Source organism: Delphinus delphis, chromosome 10 (assembly GCF_949987515.2).
Source record: "Delphinus delphis chromosome 10, mDelDel1.2, whole genome shotgun sequence".
NCBI classification, from domain to species: domain Eukaryota; kingdom Metazoa; phylum Chordata; class Mammalia; order Artiodactyla; family Delphinidae; genus Delphinus; species Delphinus delphis.
Window position 1 is genome coordinate 8,020,928 of NC_082692.2, and position 20,226 is coordinate 8,041,153.

Below are 20,226 nucleotides of genomic sequence, written 5' to 3' on the forward strand. Positions count from 1 at the left end.
TATTCTAGCACCTAGGAGAATAAAAATTCTCAATTTTTAAAAAATGAGTCTTGCATTGCAATACCGAAACAAGAAAAATTGCAGAGAGACCCATGGAATAACCTCACTTATGATCACGGGTGGTACCATCAGAAGTCAGTCACATTTTAGTTAAAAGAAGGAGGCAAGGAGATATTTTCTTCCAGGAAGAGGCTGAGGATTTGGGGGAATTTGTTGCCAAGAGATTGAGTTGTAGGGGCTAGAGAGGAAGAGCTCAGGAGGGTGGAGAAGGGTAGATTGGGGCAAAGGAGATGTACAACCAGCAGCTGGTGAGAACGGATGACAGTGTGGGTGACAACGGCTGTCTTTTGGCAGTTACGAAGGGAAAGAGGGATTTGAAACCAGACAGGATTGACTCTGAGAGACTTTTAAAGGAGAGAGTTTATAGAATTGCCACTGTGATCCCTAATGCTTCCCAGATCGGCCAGTAGCTCATGGGGCTACCACTCCAAGAGCTTTCTGGCAGTGTTGTCAGGCCCACCGAGTAAATAAATATGGACTGTGTAGAGCAGCTGCCACCTCTTCTGTTTTTGGACACAGTCACTTGAAGGACAGCCACCCTCCCACCCAGCTAGATTCTTCGAATACTATCTTGTTCATTCCTACAGCATTTAATAACGGGGCTTGTTGAGCAGATATCAACTTTGAGATTTTCTTCAAGCTAGAGGTTGGAATTAGATTCCCTAAGTGGACCATATCCAAATACATTTTAATAAGAATGCAATTTCATTTATCTTAAAGAATTTAGTATTTCTCTTTTGAAAACGCGTGTTCCGTTTCATTTTATTTGAGAGTAAATGAAGTGGGTGGTTTTCTAAAAACTCCTTCAGTGTCCAAAGTTGTGATTTGAGATTTCTGACACAGCAGTCATTCCACTTCTAGGAAATGACCTTAAAGATGAAATCGGACTGTGCAAAGACATGTAGACCAACATGTATTACAAACTACTCTAATAGGGAGATATTGGAAGGTATCTAGATGCCCAGCTAGTGTTTGGTTAAGTAGATTGCTACATTCATGTGATATATACCATGTTGCCGTCAAAAAGAATGACTTAGATGATATTGACTTGAAAGGTGTTCAACCTGAGTAAAAAGTAAAAGCTTGTTGCAAAGCAGCTTCTGTAACAAAAGCCCACTTTTTCTTTTAAAGATTGTACCAATTTACACTTTTTTAAAATAAATTTATTTTATTTTTGGCTGCATTGGGTCTTTGTTGCTGCGTGTGGGCTTTCTCTAGTTGTGGTGAGCGGGGGCTACTCTTCGCTGCGGTGCGCGGGCTTCTCATTGTGGTGGCTTTTCTTGTGGAGCACGGGCTCTAGGCGCACAGGCTTCAGTACTTGTGGTGCGTGGGCTCAGTAGTTGTGGCTCACGGGCTCTAGAGCGCAGGCTCAGTAGCTGTGGCGCACAGGCTTAGTTGCTCCACGGCACGTGGGATCTTCCCAGACCAGGGCTCAAACCCGTGTCCCTCACATTGGCGGGCAGATTCTTAACCACTGTGCCGCCAGGGAAGCCCCCCATCTGTTTTTAATGTTAGACGAGGGTGCATATGTTCATATGTTCACTCACTCAATGAACTGTTGAGTCTTTTAGGTACCAGGTACTGTCTTAGATCCTGGGGGTAGAACAGTAGGCAAGAGGTCCTCGACCTCAAAGGGAGTACATTCTAGTAGGAAGGTAGATGGTAAACAATTAAACAGATAAGCATTCACGATAGTGGTAAAGGCTAAGAAGGAAAAAAGTGTGAGGTGAGAGAATCTGATAGTATGGAAAGAGGAGAGTCAAGTCAAACTTTCCAAAGGAAGTGAAATTTGAGTTCGAACCTGATGGGTGAGATGAAGGACTGGTGGGAGAGTGGGGCAAGGGCACTTGGGAGGAAATGGACAGGACGTCTGAGGCCGTAAGCAGCTTGGTATGTTCTAGGAATTCAGTGAGGGCCAAACAAAAGGAGTGAGGGTGTAGCGGTATAAGTTGAGGTCAGAAGGCGGGTGTGTGGTGCTGGTGGTCACCTAGGGCCCTGCAGGCCACAGTAAGGACACTGGATTCGATTCTAATTGCAATGAAAGGGATAGAAGTAAAGGACTGTCCGTTCTCAAGGGCGTGTGTGTGTTGGTGTGGGGAGTCAGATCAAGGTGCCAGGGCACATGGAGCTGGAAGGGTTGCTGGTGGGTTTGATGTGGTGGGTGGGGAAACAGCAGGATTAAGGACAACTTCCAGCTCGGGGCTTGAGCAGCGAGGTGGCAATCGGTGTCGTGTGAGGAAATAGTGAAGACTAGGAAAGGTCTGGTTTTATGGGTAGGGGGAGTAGGATATGGATAGATATTGAAGACTTGATTTGACACATACATCTGATTTGTGACTTCAACGTCTGGATCGAGTTGTCGGGTGGGCAACTGGATGTTCAGGACTGAAACTCACGGCAGAGGGGCTTGAGCATGAGACTGGATGAGTTGACTTAGGGACCAATGATAGAGAGCAGTTGTTCCAGGACAGAATTCTCGGGCTGCTCCAGTGTGTTGAAGTTTGATAAGGGAGAGGAAGCCAGCAGAAGAGGGCAAGAGGGCTTCCCCAGTGGCGCAGTGGTTACGAATCCACCTGTCAGTGCAGGGGACACGGGTTTGAGCCCTGGTCCGGGAAGATCCCATGTGCCGCGGAGCAACGAAGTCCCGTGCGCCACAGCTGCTGAGCCTGCAGGCCATAACTACTGAGACGGTGTGCCACAACTACTGAGCCTGCGCTCTAGAGCCCATGAGCCACAACTACTGAAGCTCGTGTGCCAAGAGCGTGTGCTCCACAACAAGAGAAGCCACCGCAATGAGAAGCCCACGCACCGCAACTAGAGAAAGCCCGTGCGCAGCAACGAAGACCCAACTCAGCCAAAAATAAATAAATTAAATAAATAAATTTATAAAAAGAAAAAAAAAAAAGAAGAGGGCGAGAAAGAATTTTCCAAGGATGGGGTGGTGTTGCAGAAGATGAGAGCGTGTGAGTACATGCATATGTAAGAAGAGGTCTAGATTCTCGAAGATATTCATCAAAATGTCATCTGTGGTTATTTCTGTGTGGTGACATTTTAGGTGACTTTACTTTCTATATAGGCTGTTCTATATTTTTAGAATTTAGTGCAAGATACAAGTTACTTTTGTGTAATAAACTCAAACAGCATAACATTTATAAAGTAAGAGTGAACTTTTTCCCCTCTCCCTAACCCTCCCTCTTCTCTATGATCCAGAGAGAACTATCGCCTTACTGTTTACTATATGTTCTTCTAGATATTTTCTTTATGTTTATGTAAGGATATATACAAACCTCTTTATAAGTTTAATTATGTATATTTTAAGTGACAAATGATATACTAAATATTATGAGTATTGTTCTTCCTTTGTTCTCTCAGTAACAGAAGTAGGATTCCTTTCCAAGTCAATAGTAAGGATCTGCTCATTTTTTAAATAACTGTAAAGTATTCTAGCTTATGGGCCTACTATAACTTATACATGTGATTTCCTATCGATGAACATTTAGATTATTTTAAATTATTATTTCAAATAAATCTGTAGTGAATACCCTTGTACCTATATCTTGAATGACTTTCATTATCAGGAAGACATTACTATTTTATTTGGGGGAAACAAAAATAACGAATCTTCAAATCAGAATAGTACTAAAAGAGGATCTGGGTAAAGACTAATCCGGGCTAAGAATGTTAGAATTCCCAGCCCTAGCAGGGAATTGGATCAAATGCGAATTAAATGTACGTGTTACAGTTGGTCATATGTAAGAGAAATCAGACTCCGGCGGCTAAACCAAATAGGGATTTAATGTTAGCCCTGTAAGCAGCAGCCCGGAGGGCTGAAACAGCAGCTCTAAGTGGTCGTTAGGGACCCAGGTTCTTTTAGCTTTCTGCTTTGCCATCCTTCGTGTGGCTTTGGGCTTCTTGGTCACAGGATGGCAGCTCTGCTTCTAAGCATGTCTTCCTATACTCCAGGCAGGGAGAAGGGGATGGGGATGGGTGAAGGATTTGGTAAAAGATGTGTGCCACTAGAATCTATTCTCCCCCCCCCCTTTTTTTTTGGCTATGCCACGTGGCACGTGGGATCCTCGTTCCCCAAGAAGGGATCAAAGCCATGCCCCCTGCAGTGGAAGTGTGGAGTCTTAACCACTGGACCGCCAGGGAAGTCCTTCTCCCTTTTTTTTTTTTTTTTTTGCGGTACGCGGGCCTCTCACTGTTGTGGCCTCTCCCGTTGCGGAGCACAGGCTCCGGACGCGCAGGCTCAGCAGCCATGGCTCACGGGCCCAGCCGCTCCGCGGCACGTGGGATCCTCCCGGACCGGGGCACGAACCCGTGTCCCCTGCATCGGCAGGCGAACTCTCAACCACTGCGCCGCCAGGGAAGCCCTCCCCTTATTTTTAAAATTAGGGAAACAGTTTTCACGGAAGCCAAACCAATAGACTTTTGTCTCCATCTTGTTGAGTCATGTAAACCTCCCTAGTTACAAGGGAATCTGGAGTGGCAAGAATCTAACTGAGCATATTACTGTCCTCCCGCAAAGTGGGGTTCTGTTAATAAGGAAGAAGGGGAGAACAGATGTTGGATAGGGAACCGGTAATGTCAGTCATGCCTAAATTAAATTATATGTGCTGAACACAGGAAAAAATGGAGAAATAAATTGCACAGGTGATTCTGTCTGCCATTCTTCTCAACGAGCATGCGCCCTAGTGTTTGCATGAGGATGGGAGACTGTGTTGCCTCAGTTGACATCAGCTCCTACCTACCTCTTGTGTGAGCATCCAACTGGGCTCAATGACAACCTGGTTATTAACAACATGCATTTTTTTTCATACAAGGTGGCCCCGAAAGCCAGCCCAGCCACTTTATCTGGTCCTTCACCCAAGAAATAGCTGTCTTTTCTCCAACACCAGAGGGAAAAATAACCTAGTGCATTAGACTATCAGGAGATGGCATGTGTGTCTTGAAAGCAGCACATGTTTAAGAGAATTCTGAGAGCGATTTTGACCGCGGGCACTTTCCCCCATTGCACTGACTGACCTTAGCTTCCGGTGGCCGTGTAAGATGCAACTTCAGTGAATATCTGAGTTAGGGATGGAGAGGATGGAAAGGAGAGACGTTCATTTTGGTGTGCTGAGTTCTAGAGACCAGGAAGGGGCTAGTTCAGGCTCCACTAACTACTGTTCTCCTGTTCCTTTTCCACCAGTCTGAGCCATGGGAAGGAGATAAATCTACCTCAAGCCACAGAAGCGGTGCCTTAATGCTCTGTGCTCATTCACTCCAAACGGAATTCCTGAGACCAGTCAAGTTGGAATAGTCCGTAATATGTTGGTAGTTTGTCCATTTGTTTACAAAGGTTAAGCTTTTGTATTAAAATTTCGTCAGAAAATAGGAAATTCAGGATGTTTAGCAACTTGGAGTGATTTGCTTTTTTTTTTTTAAATGATTTTTTAAAGGAAAATTGATTTTTGAGAAGTGTCTTCAAGTTATTTGGGGGCAGGGAAACCTCAGCATCTGTATATATACTACTTAGTATATCTCTTTAAGGGAGGGTTTACTTTTATTTTCATAGCTCAGATGAAAATGGTGTTGTATTTTGAAATAGTTACTCTTTCATTTGATCTGCAAATGTTCTAGTTTCTGTAGAACTTTAACAAAACTACCAGCTTTAGAAGAGGAGAAATATTCATCTTTCAGTAATTACTAAATGCTCTAATAAAGTCTGGTGCATGAAGTTGTATATACAGTTGAGTGAATTTATTTTAGGAAAATGAAACCTACATAAGTTCAGGCCATCTGCAAAGTAACTTTGCTCATGATTGGATAAGTACAATTAAAGACTGTAGACTGAAAACCAGCTTATACCTTATATAATTAAGTTACATAATATAGCTTATTTATAGTTTAATCAGCCTAAAGCAATCTTTACAACCCCAATTTGTCATCATCTTTCTTGAAATTTTTTAATGAGCTATGTTATAGTATATTGTTTTAAGCTTTATAGAGTATAAAAGTGTTTAATTAACTTCATTTTTAGATGTGATTAACATTTAACTCAGTGGACTTTGAGTAAAGCAGATTACCCTCCATTAAAGTGGGTGGGCCTCGTTCAATCAGTTGAAGGCCTTAAGAGCAAAGACTGAGGTTGCTGGAAGAAGCAGTTTCTGTTTCAAGATTGCAGCATAGAAATTCTGCCTGAGTTCCAGCCTATTGGCCAGCCCTGCAGATTTCACACGTGCCAACTCCCACAATTTTGGGAGCCAATTGCTGGAAAATCTCTCTCCCCCATCTGTAAGTTACTTATACATATATTTTGTAAGTCAGGATATCTACATGTATATCCTATTGGTTCTCTTTCTCTGGAGAATCCTGACTGATACAGGGTGTCTCAAAACCAGTGTAGCTGAGACCTCTCCAAGGAGCCTAAGGAATGAAGTGTGTGTGTGTGTGTGTGTGTGTGTGTGTGTGTGTGTGTGAGCAAGGTGGGCAGGGGTCGGAGTGGTTAGAATATGTGGACAGTGTCAGTTCGGAATCTTGGTGCTAGAAAACTAGTATGTTAAGTAAAGCAATAAAACTCCAACAGGAAAAAAACCCAGCTTTGCCTTTGGTCAAGGAGAGCTGGAAAAACTTGTTGCCACGTGGGTTAGGATCTGTTGAGCGGAGGCCCCGCTGTACCTGGTCAGGTTCTTATGTTTCTGGTCATTTAACCGTTTGATTCTCCCATTTATGATATGGTCATTATTACTGACCTGATAACAGAGAAACAAATGCCATCTGCGTTCCAGAGCACTGGTCACTACTGGCTGAACTCCTCTTACCGGGAATTCAGGTAAGCTAGGTGCTTGCCTTTTCCATTGGGTCACTGGATTTCTTTCTTTATGTGGCACAGGCATTTTTAATTGTTTATAACGGGACGTGGTGGCTGTGTAATGTGTCGGCTAGGCTGACCTGAATTTCCCAGAATCCCTGCTCCTGTACCTTTCTGGTGAGAGTGGACCACAGAGAGAGTCCAGTGGGAAGCTTGCAGGGCAGAGTAGCAGGTTTGCCATTTTGTGTGCACATGCCCTGTGGCCTGTCTGCTGGCTCCCCTCAGTGCCCTGAGGCAGATGCTGGGCCTGCAGCTACTCCGCCTTCCCATGATCCTCTGTCAGCTCCTCCTCTGGGCCAGGTGTGTGCATAGCTCTGTGACACATGCCCTGGCTTTTGCAGGTCACCCTCATCCCCAAGGTCAGAGGCAGCTGGGCGGGCAGTCTGTCCTCGGGAGCTCCAGCTCTGGGCTTGCTCTCAGGTCTTCCCCACTCCAAATCTATCCCCTCTTCCTGACTGTCTGCCATGTAGACTTCAAGCTCCAACATCAGACCTGACGACAACAGCCTTACAGAGGCTGCTTAATCACTCGCACAGCTGTGTAAGGTCAAATTCTGTAGGGATATATGTGGGTATCACCTAGTGGTTCTGCTTCTCAGCTTGGACACTAATAAACAGTGCAATCGTTTGTCTTTTTTGGTTATCAAAAGAAGAAAAAACTTCAAATAGATTTCAAAATTGTGATTATTCTCACTCGGTGATGGTGTCTTAGTTGTCTTGGTCATTTTTCTCGAGCCAGGAGTCGTAGCACGGTGTTGTGAGCTGAATCAGGAATAAACAGTGGCCTCGCATTCATCTTTGGTTCCCCACGTGAACGAGGGGAGACTGAATCCTGACATGTTTAACAGCATAAACAGCACATTCTTACCATTTTGTGATAAGCCCCGTTTTCCCTCTAGGGGGTGCCCACTGGACGAGAACTCTTCGAGCAGATACTTTGTCTGATCTCTTCACCATTTTATTCCAAACCCTAGTGCGATGCCTGGCACGTGGGGGGCACTGGAGGAGGTGCCTCAGCATTGTGGAGGGGATCGTGACTCCCATTAGAGTCCTGGGTGTTTAACCTCTGGAGTTTCCTTGGACAAAGTTTCCTCCTTGTCTGTTTGGAGAATTCCTCACCCATCAAGACAGCTCAGGCACTGTCTCCTTTGGGAAAGTTTTCGAGGTAAGCTGTTTTCAGTACTTCTGTTATTGTATAATTAAACGTTTCTCCATCTACGTTCTCTAAGGGCACGTGTTTCATCTGGGTCACTTCTGTATCCCGAGTGTAATATACAGCACTGGGAAGGTAAGGGTTGATGAGCTTTGCAATTGAACATTACTATTTCTAGTAGAGTCTATCAAAGCCCATAGGATTAAACTAGCCTTAAAAAAAAAAAAAAAGCCAAGTTCTACATGGACTATCTTTGGTAGAGGGCTTAAATCTTTCAGAGAAATTTGCCACTCGTAATATTTATCACTGGGGTCACAGTCAACAGGAAAGTTCATTTCCCTCGAAGTACATGACATCAGTCCAGGCAAAACTGTGCAGAATTTTTTTTCAGTGCTCAGATCTCACGAATTGAGGTGCCTCCTGGGGTCAGCTAGGTTCACAGGCCAAGTGTAAAAGGCTGCGTGGTGGTAATTGGCAAGCCCAAGAGTACCGCCCCACCTCAAGGGAACAGACTGGTGCGTGCAAATGCCATGGTACGTGCCGGAGCTTGGAGAGCGCCCACGAGGGCTGTGCTGTCTCACCCCAGCTGGGCTGCCACGGGGGACTTGGCCTCAGATGGCATCATAATGGGCTCCCAGTGGGTTGCCCGTAAGAGCCATACTGACTGCATTTACAGAGCGCTCAATGAGGGTAGGACTTTCAGATTTACGTGTCCTTAGTGTCATCCCAGGGTTCCCTCAACACAGCTTCTCAAGACAGAAAAATGACCTACAAATCAGTAGCTTTTCTTTCCCCCCCCCATCACTGAAAGTCATGTGTTACTTACTGAAGGTCAAGGGATATTTTAGGTGGAGTGTAGTTTAGGTGTCATGAGAGTGACTATTTCTTTATCTGTCCTGGAGTAGAACTCTTCTTTAATGTGAATGTAATTTGATTTTGAAGAAAACCTAAATAATGAATTTAAGTAGTAATAATAAATTTAATAATAAAAACACACTGAACTTTCCCTTATTCGGAGACACTAAAACTTACTTAGGTGAACGTTTATCATGTATAAGCAGCTGCTAGTTTGCAACGGCAGTTACTGTGCTTTAATGAATTGGTTCCACCCGTTGTTTAAAATAATGAAATCCCAGCAGATTAAGGGGAGGCTCTTTAGCCCCATGCAGAGAGGGCTCCACGCCCTTAAGTCTCTGCCAGGCTTCACCAAGGTCAAGCCTCAGCTCACATGCCTCTACTCCTGAGCTGCGGTGGCCTCCCGTCTGCCCGTCTCTGCGACGGGAGAGGCCAGGGCTGCAGAGCATGGTACCACGCTGTTTGTGCCTAATCTTCTCTCTCCAGCCAATCCAGTTTTCCTGCCTGGGTTACCCTGTAAAGCGGTTTTTGTGGTAACCCTTATATCCTCTGCTTAGCTAATTGGTCTTAACTTTTCCTTGTGAGTGACCATTTTCTGAAACAGTTTAACTTGGTGTATGAATACTACGTAAAGGTAACAATGTTACATAAAAGCCCACTGCTTACTGAATTCAACATCTAAAATTAACTGCTAAAATGTCCCTTTAAAAAACTCCTGAGTAATAGGTCACTTGCAACAGCACGTAGAACACATTTGAAACTTCTTTGAACCAAACAAAAAGAATCACAACATACTTTAGTGTACAAATCAATTTATTATACAACAATTATACAGAATGCTTTTTATCTACAAAGAAAAATGGCTTCTCTTGCCTCCCCGGCTGCCCCAATCATGATACGTTCTTAACATATAAGTATTTTCAAAGGAAAACCAGAAAAAGTGATATCCTTATTTTCCAAATAAGGAAGTCCCCAGAAACATAAAATGATATGGAAATACTGGAAAGAACTAGACTGGTCTCTTACACAAAGAGCTAGTTCTCCATCACAGGAAACAGCATTTTGCCTTAAAAATACTTCTCTAATGGGGAGGACTTCCCCGCTGCACAGTGTGCCTAAATAGTTCAGTTTATAATTTCAATGGGTTGAAATTTCTATATTTAACTCCATTAAATAACATTCCATTTTGTTACTTAAAAAAATTGGAATTAGCAACATATATGCTTACAATATTCATTTAAATGTTTTCATACCTATGAGTAAGAGGAAATTTATTTGGGGAAAAGACTTTTTTAACAAATTATACAGATTTTTTTTAAAGCTGTGCTTTAGGAAAATCACATTAAAAGTAAACGTTTAAAATTGTAACACTTAGAAACAGGTGAAGACATTTACCTGACTCAATTTTTGTGACTAAGACTTTATATAGCTCTGTATTTTTTTTTTACCAGCCCTTGAATGCTTTAAGGCAATAAGTGTTTCATTAAGCTTCTCTAGAATTAAAGACCAAGTTGGAAATAAGCATCCTGAAACCTCTAGCCAAATTTGAGCTTGAAAGTGTAAACCAAGTTTTTTCCTTTGATCAGAGAGGTTTCCAGCTGCCTGGGCCTTCTCCTTCGGCTGAAGGATGCTGCCCTCCGTGTTGTGCTGATATGAAGCCCATCAAAGCATCCAGAACTGCAGGCATGAGGCCAAGTGGTGAGCCCAGGGCCTCGCTGACGATTAAACATACGCTGGAGCCAGTGACTGACCAGTGATGTCTGTCTTCTGAGTCTCATTTTTACCTGCGGTGAGTGCACTTTGGTAACAGATTTTAGCTCATGTCTGAGACGTAAAACTGAACTAGAGCCCAGCTGCTCCAGGGTGCTTCGTCCTCAGTCTGTCACGGGTTCTGTCACAGAGGAGTGCTGAGCCATGCTCGAAGCGAGCCCTTGTTTTAAAGGGAGTTTCTGGGAGAGAACGAGACGTATAACCGTGCAGGTATGATGTGATGGAAGCGGAAATTAAGCACCCTAAAGCAAGTCAGTTTTAAAAAGCTATTTAGAAAGATCCAAGAGTAAGGGGGCATCAGACAGAAGATGTCTGTTCGGTAGAAATGGGTCAACTGGCAGAGAAGGGGCTACAGGGCACGATGCCCTCACCGTGAAGACTGGACTAAGGTCAGTCACCTTTCAGTGCGGCAGAATCCCAAGGGGCTTTTACAGGAAACAGAAGAGTTGGTTTCCTCAGTGTGTGTGTCAGTACCAAAGTGTGTTGTTTTGTTTTCCTGTAGTTTAAAAAAATTTTTTTTCCCAAATACTCATAAAAAAAAAGAAATGCCCCCAAAAGGACAAAGTCATTCCCAAACAGACTGTAATGTGTTGGGGCAATGGTGAAAATGCCTTCCTGGCACTTAAGCCTCTGATATCCACGTTATGACCTAAAAACTTCTTAAAATAAGGTAGGAAAGAAGATAAAGTGTCAAAGTTGGCAAATCTTGTTTTATAGGGTATAAAAATGTTACAGTATATCAATCTTCATCACATCTTCAGAAAACATCCTCAGTTTCCATTCTTGGGACAATTTAATAGTAAGTAATAGCCCCACCGCTGGGAGAAGGGAGAGGGTCCTGCTGACCTTCCTCTGCTCCCGTGCTTCTCAGTGGAGCTCGTGTTACTTGGAGCAGGGAAAGGAAGCGCCGAGTTTGCCAAACTGGTGCTTTCCGTTGTGGCTCGTTCTCAGCCCGTGGCTCGGTGCCAGCACCTTCCCATAGCCCTCTTTTCCTATTTTCAATAACGTAACCTGCAAAGAGTGACAGCAAAGTATTTGGGGATAATACTCACAAGGAGGCGCATAAGAAATTGTCCGCAAGTTCAATGTCTATTTTGCCCCCAATGCTCATTAATTCTGACTTATTGATAGTCCAGTGACATACCATTCCAAGAAAAAGGGCCCACTGGACTCGAGTCCTTGTCAGAAAGGAAACGGGCAAGTCAGTTCCTGCTTTTAAAACTGAGTATTGCATCTGTATCCTAACCTGGGGCACCTTAACATCGGAGGTAGATGTGAATATATGAATAATTAAGGAAACCCAATTAAAACTGAGGAACTACTCCTACCCAAGCCCCTGAGCTGTGAAGGTTTGGTAGAAGATTTTTCTTCAAAGTAAAAAAAAAAAAAAAAATACAAACTTTATTACCATGTCACTAAGTTGAGAATTAGGAGTAGTTGTGGGAATTTGACACTCCAGAGACCGACGAGAGAGAAAAGTTTTGCTGGGTTTTCCATTTATGTGACCATTTGAGTATTTTCTGGGGTTGATTCGTAAAGGAACAAATGGACCTGATTACTTTATGTACTGAGAGTTATTGCTGAAGATATATTAGAGCATACGCTGTATTTAGAAGACAATTAACATTTTGTTTTAAACATTTTAAATCTGAACAAAACTCTGACTTCTTATTTGCAGACTTGCTGTGAGAAACAGTGCTCCCTGTGTCCTGGCTTTGTAGGTGCAGAAGGCTTTATCAAGACAGTGTCTGGTGAGGGGTTAGGTCGGTGCGGGAAGGAGAGAAGTCGCACCAGTTCTGAGGTCTGCAGAGTTGTCACCTCACTGCTGATGGAAGCATTTCAACAGATTAACCTGTTAGCAATATATTAATACATTCCCAGTACAAATGATTTATAAACTCAAAAGAAATTAGTTTATGCTAAAACATATATAACTTTCAATTCAGTCTCTGCTTTAAAACAAGCGAATCTGTTAGGCTATTATATATGCTTTGTCTTACTCAGCATTTATTGTGCTTTCTTGTTTGTTATTCCATTTGTCGCAGTGAAGTAGGCTTTGGAAAAGCCATTCTTAACTTCTTGCCCTGCATGTGGGTCTTCCCCATCTTTCTTCATTGGCTTTTTCCGGTATGTCTGTTGGTTGTGTCCATGTTGAAGAGAGAAAGAGAAAAGGATCTTTTAGTAAGACCTTGTCTATAATGTGACATATGGTCTAAAACAGTGCATGATCTTCACTGGGTACTGAACTTTCTAGTAAGAATTCTTGTTTGTAATATGACATTTTTTAAGCTTTGGGTTAAAAAAGGGTAAAAACAAGAGGGATGCATGAATTCCAACAATGAAAAGTTGTTTCTTTCGCCTTATCCACATCAGGTTAGTATTTATGTATTAAGTTTTATGGGATTAGCATTCAAGTTATTCTGCATTAGTTGCTTACTTGGAAAGAATATGATTTTCTTGAACTTTTTAAAAAATCAAGGTACAGGTGACATACAACATTGTTAGTTCAGGTGTACAACATGATTTGATTTGTATGTGTTGTGAAATGATCACAAAGTCTAGTTTACCATCACCACATCTAGGTACAGAACTTTTGTTTTTGAGATGAGAACTTTTAACATCTAATCTCTTAGCAACTTTCAAATATGAACTACAGTATTATTAACCAAAGTCACCATGCTGTACGTTACATCCCCATGACTTATTTAAGGATGTAATTTAAAAAAAAATACAATTCAAAGGAAAAAGTGCTGTTACTTTAAAAGTACTAGGGAATTCCGGGAAGATGGCGGAAGAGTAAGACTCGGAGATCACCTTCCTCCCCACAGATACACCAGAAATACATCTACGCGTGGAACAACTCCTACTGAACACCCACTGCACGCTGGCAGAAGACCTCAGACCTCCCAAAAGGCAAGAAACTCCCCACGTACCTGGTTAGGGCAAAAGAAAAAAATAAACAGAGACAAAAGAATAGGGACGGGTCCTGCACCAGCGGGAGGGAGCTGCGAAGGAGGAAAAGTGTCCACACACTAGGAAGCCCCTTCGAGGGCGGAGACTGCGGGGGGCGGAGTGGGGGAGCTGCGGAGGGCAAAGCAGAGAGATTCCAGCGCAGAGGATCGGGGCCGACCGGCACTCACCAGCCGAGAGGCTTGTCTGCTCGCCTGACGGGGCGGGCAGGGCTGGGAGCCGAGGCTCGGGGCTTCGTTCGGAGCACAGGGAGAGGACTGGGGTTGGCGGCGTGAACACAGCCTGAAGGAGGCTAGCCGGGAGGGAGTCCAGGGAAAAGTCTGGACCTACCGAAGAGGCAAGAGACTTTTTCTTCCCTGTTTCCTGGTGCACGAGGAGAGGGTAATAAGAACGCTGCTTAAGAGAGCTCCAGAGACGGGCGCGAGCCGCGGCTAAAAGTAAGGAGCTCAGAGGCAGACATGAGACGCTAAGGCCGCTGCTGCCACCACCAAGAAGCCTGTGTGTGAACACAGGTCACTATCCACACCCCCTTCCGGGGAGCCTGTGCAGCCCGCCACTGCCAGGGTCCCGGGATCCAGGGACAATTCCCCCAGGAGAACGCACAGCACACCTCAGGTTAGCCTCTGCCGCCGCAGGCCCGCACTCCGTGACCCTCCCTACCCCCCGGCCTGAGTGAGCCAGAGCCTCCGAATGAGCGGCTCCTTTAACCCCGTCCTGTCTGAGCGAAGAACAGACGCCCTCCAGCAACCTACACGCACAGGCGGGGCCAAATCCAAAGCTGAGCCCCTGGGAGCTGTGAGAACAAAGAAGAGAAAGGGAAATCTCTCCCAGCAGCCTCAGAAGCAGCGGATTAAAGCTCCACAATCAACTTGATGTACCCTGCATCTATGGAATACATGAATAGACAACGAATCATTCAAATTAAGGAGCCGTGTGGATGAAAGGCTCTTGGTGCTGCAGCCAGGAGTTAGTGCTGTGCCTCTGAGGTGGGAGAGCCAACTTCAGGACACTGGTCCACAAGAGACCTCCCAGCTCCACATAATATCAAACGGCGAAAATCTCCCAGAGATCTCCATCTCAACACCAGCACCCAGCTTCACTCAACGACCAGCAAGACAGGAACACAACCCCACCCATTAGCAGAGAGGCTGCCCAAAATCATAATAAGTCTACAGACACCCCAAAACACACCACCAGACGTGGACCCGCCCACCAGAAAGACAAGATCCAGCCTCATCCACCAGAACACAGGCACTAGTCCCCTCCACCAGGAAGCCTACACAACCCACTGAACCAACCTGAGCCACTGGGGACAGACACAAAAAACAACAGGAACTACGAACCTTCAGCCTGCAAAAAGGAGACCCCAAACACAGTAAGATAAGCAAAATGAGAAGACAGAAAAACACACAGCAGATGAAGGAGCAAGATAAAAACCCACCAGACCTAACAAATGAAGAGGAAATAGGCAGTCTACCTGAAAAAGAATTCAGATTAATGACAGTAAAGATGATCCAAAATCTTGGAAACAGAATAGACAAAATGCAAGAATCAGTTAACAAGGACCTAGAAGAACTAAAGATGAAACAAGCAATGATGAACAACACAATAAATGCAATGAAAAATACTCTAGATGGGATCAATAGCAGAATAACTGAGGCAGAAGAATGGATAAGTGACCTGGAAGATAAAATAGTGGAAATAACTACTGCAGAGCAGAATAAAGAGAAAAGAATGAAAAGAACTGAGGACAGTCTCAGAGACCTCTGGGACAACATTAAACTCACCAACATTCGAATTATAGGGGTTCCAGAAGAAGAAGAGAAAAAGAAAGGGACTGAGAAAATATTTGAACAGATTATAGTTGAAAACTTCCCTAATATGGGAAAGGAAATAGTTAATCAAGTCCAGGAAGCACAGAGAGTCCCACACAGGATAAATCCAAGGAGAAACACACCAAGACACATATTAATCAAACTGTCAAAAATTAAATACAAAGAAAACATATTAAAAGCAGCAAGGGAAAAACAACAAATAACACACAAGGGAATCCCCATAAGGTTAACAGCTGATCTTTCAGCAGAAACTCTGCAAGCCAGAAGGGAGTGGCAGGACATATTGAAAGTGTTGAAGGAGAAAAACCTGCAACCAAGATTACTCTACCCAGCAAGGATCTCATTCAGATTTGATGGAGAAATTAAAACCTTTACAGACAAGCAAAAGCTGAGAGAGTTCAGCACCACCAAACCAGCTCTACAACAACTGCTAAAGGAACTTCTCTAGGCAAGAAACACAAAAGAAGGAAAAGACCTATAATAACGAACCCAAAACAATTAAGAAAATGGGAATGGGAACACACATATCAATAATTACCTTAAATGTAAATGAACTAAATGCTCCCACCAAAAGACACAGATTGGCTGAATGGATACAAAAACAAGACGCATATATTTGCTGTCTACAAGAGATCCACTTCGGACCTAGAGACACATACAGACTGAAAGTAAGGGGAAGGAAAAAGGTATTTCATGCAAATGGAAACCAAAAGAAAGCTCGAGTAGCAATTCTCATATCAGACAAAATAGACTTTAAAATAAAGACTATTAGAAGAGACAAAGAAGGACACTACATAATGATCAAGGGATCGATCCAAGAAGAAGATATAACAATTGTAAATATTTATGCACCCAACATAGGAGCACCTCAATACATAAGGCAAATACTGACAGCCATAAAAGGGGAAATCGACAGTAACACATTCATAGTAGGGGACTTGAACACCCCACTTTCACCAATGGACAGATCATCCAAAGTGAAAATAAATAAGGAAACACAAGCTTTAAATGATACATTAAACAAGATGGACTTAATTGATATTTATAGGACATTCCATCCAAAAACAACAGAATACACATTTTTCTCAAGTGCTCATGGAACATTCTCCAGGATAGATCATATCTTGGGTCACAAATCAAGCCTTGGTAAATTTAAGAAAACTGAAATTGTATCAAGTAACTTTTCCGACCACAACGCTATGAGACTAGATGTCAATTACAGGAAAAGATCTGTAAAAAATACAAACACATGGAGGCTAAACAATACACTACTTAATAACGAAGTGATCACTGAAGAAATCAAAGAGGAAATCAAAAAATGCTTAGAAACAAATGACAATGGAGACACGACGACTCAAAATCTATGGGATGCAGCAAAAGCAGTTCTAAGAGGGAAGTTTATAGCAATACAATCCTACCTTAAGAAACAGGAAACATCTCGAATAAACAACCTAACCTTGCACCTAAAGCAATTAGAGAAAGAAGAACAAAAAAACCCCAAAGTTAGCAGAAGGAAAGAAATCATAAAAATCAGATCAGAAATAAATGAAAAAGAAATGAAGGAAACGATAGCAAAGATCAATAAAACTAAAAGCTGGTTCTTTGCAAGGATAAACAAAATTGATAAACCATTAGCCAGACTCATCAAGAAAAAAAGGGAGAAGACTCAAATCAATAGAATTAGAAATGAAAAAGGAGAACTAACAACTGACACTGCAGAAATACACAAGATATTGAGAGATTACTACAAGCAACTCTATGCCAATAAAATGGACAACCTGGAAGAAATGGACAAATTCTTAGAAATGCACAACCTGCCAAGACTGAATCAGGAAGAAATAGAAAATATGAACAGACCAATCACAAGCACTGAAATTGAAACTGTGATTAAAAATCTTCCAACAAACAAAAGCCCAGGACCAGATGGCTTCACAGGCGAATTCTATCAAACATTTAGAGAAGAGCCAACACCTATCCTTCTCAAACTCTTCCAAAATATAGCAGAGGGAGGAACACTTCCAAATTCATTCTATGAGGCCACCATCACCTTGATACCAAAACCAGACAAGGATGTCACAAAGAAAGAAAACTACAGGCCAATATCACTGATGAACATAGATGCAAAAATCCTCAACAAAATACTAGCAAACAGAATCCAACAGCACATTAAAAGGATCATACACCATGATCAAGTGGGGTTTATTCCAGGAATGCAAGGATTCTTCAATATACGCAAATCAATCAACGTGATACACCATATTAACAAATTGAAGGAAAAAAACCATATGATCATCTCAATAGATGCAGAGATAGCTTTTGACAAAATTCAACACCCATTTATGATAAAAACCCTGCAGAAAGTAGGCATAGAGGGAACTTTCCTCAACATAATAAAGGCCATATATGACAGACCCACAGCCAACATCGTCCTCAATGGTGAAAAACTGAAAGCATTTCCACTAAGATCAGGAACAAGACAAGGTTGCCCACTCTCACCACTCTTATTCAACATAGTTTTGGAAGTTTTAGCCACAGCAATCAGAGAAGAAAAGGAAATAAAAGGAATCCAAATTGGAAAAGAAAAAGTAAAGCTGTCACTCTTTGCAGATGACATGATCCTATACATAGAGAATCCTAAAGATGTTACCAGAAAACTACTAGAGCTAATCAATGAATTTGGTAAAGTAGCAGGATACAAAATTAATGCACAGAAATCTCTGGCATTCCTATACACTAAGGATGAAAAATATGAAAGTGAAATCAAGAAAACACTCCCATTTACCATTGCAACAAAAAGAATAAAATATCTAGGAATAAACCTACCTAAGGAGACAAAAGACCTGTATGCAGGAAATTATAAGACACTGATGAAAGAAATTAAAGATGATACAAATAGATGGAGAGATATACCATGTTCTTGGATTGGAAGAATCAACATTGTGAAAATGACTCTACCCAAAGCAATCTACAGATTCAATGCAATCCCTATCAAGCTACCAGTGGCATTTTTCACAGAACTAGAATAAAAAATTTCACAATTTGTATGGAAACACAAAAGACCCCGAATAGCCAAAGCAATCTTGAGAACGAAAAACAGAGCTGGAGAAATCAGGCTTCCTGACTTCAGACTATACTACAAAGCTACAGTAATCAAGACAGTATGCTACTAGCACAAAAACAGAAAGATAGATCAATGGAACAGGATAGAAAGCCCAGAGATAAACCCACGCACATATGGTCACCTTATCTTTGACAAAGGAGGCAAGAATGTACAGTGGAGAAAGGACAGCCTCTTCAATAAGTGGTGCTGGAAAACTGGACAGCTACATGTAAAAGTAAGAGATTAGATCACTCCCTAACACCATACACAAAAATAGGCTCAAAATGGATTGAAGACCTAAATGTAAGGCCAGAAACTATCAAACTCTTAGAGGAAAACATAGGCAGGACACTCTATGACATAAATCACAGCAAGGTCCTTTTTGACCCACCTCCTAGAGAAATGGAAATAAAAACAAAAGTAAACAAATGGGACCTAATGAAACTTCAAAGCTTTTGCACAGCAAAGGAAACCATAAACAAGACCAAAAGACAACCCTCAGAATGGGAGAAAGTATTTGCAAATGAAGCAACTGACAAAGGATTAATCTCCAAAATTTATAAGCAGCTCATGCAGCTTAATAACAAAAAGCAAACAACCCAATCCAAAAATGGGCAGAAGACCTAAACAGACATCTCTCCAAAGAAGACATACAGATGGCCAAGAAGCACATGAAAGGATGCTCAACATCACTAATCATTAGAGAAATGCAAATCAAAAGTACAATGAGATATCACCTCACACCAGTCAGAATGGCCATCATCAAAAAATCTAGAAACAATAAATGCTGGTGAGGGTGTGGAGAAAAGGGAACACTCTTGCACTGCTGGTGGGAATGTGAATTGGTACAGCCACTATGGAGAACAGTATGGAGGTTCCTTAAAAAACTAAAAATAGAATTACCATATGACCCAGCAATCCCACTACTGGGCATATACCCAGAGAAAACCATAATTCAAAAAGGCACATGCACCCCAATGTTCACTGTAGCACTATTTACAATAGCCAGGTCATGGAAGCAACCTAAATGCCCATCGACAGACGAATGGATAAAGAGGATGTGGTGCATATATACAATGGAATATTACTCAGCCATAAAAAGGAATGAAATTGAGCTATTTGCAATGAATTGGATAGACCTAGTTTCTGTCATACAGAGTGAAGTAAGTCAGAAAGAGAGAGACAAATACCGTATGCTAACACATATATATGGAATTTAAGAAAAAAAAATGTCATGAAAAACCTAGGGGTGAAACAGAAATAAAGACACAGACTTACTAGAGAATGGACTTGAGGCTATGGGGAGGGGGAAGGGTAAACGGTGACAAAGCGAGAGAGAGGCATGGACATATATACACTACCAAACGTAAGGTAGATAGCTAGTGGGAAGCAGCCGCATAGCACAGGGAGATCAGTGCTTTGTGACCGCCTGGAGGGGTGGGATAGGGAGGGTGGGAGGGAGGGAGACGCAAGCGGGAAGAGATATGGGAACATATGTATATATATAACTGATTCATTTTGTTGTGAAGCTGAAACTAACATACCATTGTAAAGCAATTATACTCCAATAAAGATGTTAAAATGAAAAAAAATAAAATAAAATAAAAAAAATAAAAGTACTAGAACCTGGG

The 20,226-nt window shown here is 42.4% G+C and overlaps 2 protein-coding genes across 2 annotated transcripts in view; one reads left to right on the forward strand and one right to left on the reverse strand.

Annotated features, from left to right (window-relative positions):
• SYCP2L (synaptonemal complex protein 2 like) overlaps positions 1-5,528 on the forward strand; it is an 80,589-nt gene extending 75,061 nt beyond the window's left edge. Inside the window, exon 29 of the mRNA XM_060023646.1 lies at positions 5,252-5,528. Within this exon, the coding sequence (XP_059879629.1) occupies positions 5,252-5,306 (55 nt within the window). The 3' untranslated portion in view covers positions 5,307-5,528. The remainder of the gene's footprint in view (positions 1-5,251) is intronic.
• Positions 5,529-10,702: 5,174 nt separating this feature from the next.
• The window catches only part of ELOVL2 (ELOVL fatty acid elongase 2), a 68,897-nt gene continuing 59,373 nt past the window's right edge, over positions 10,703-20,226 (reverse strand). The window contains exons 8-9 of the mRNA XM_060021591.1: positions 12,691-12,823; positions 10,703-11,701 (exon numbers count right to left, since the gene is read on the reverse strand). Of these exons, the coding sequence (XP_059877574.1) occupies positions 12,698-12,823 (126 nt within the window). The 3' untranslated portion in view covers positions 10,703-11,701; positions 12,691-12,697. The remainder of the gene's footprint in view (positions 11,702-12,690; positions 12,824-20,226) is intronic.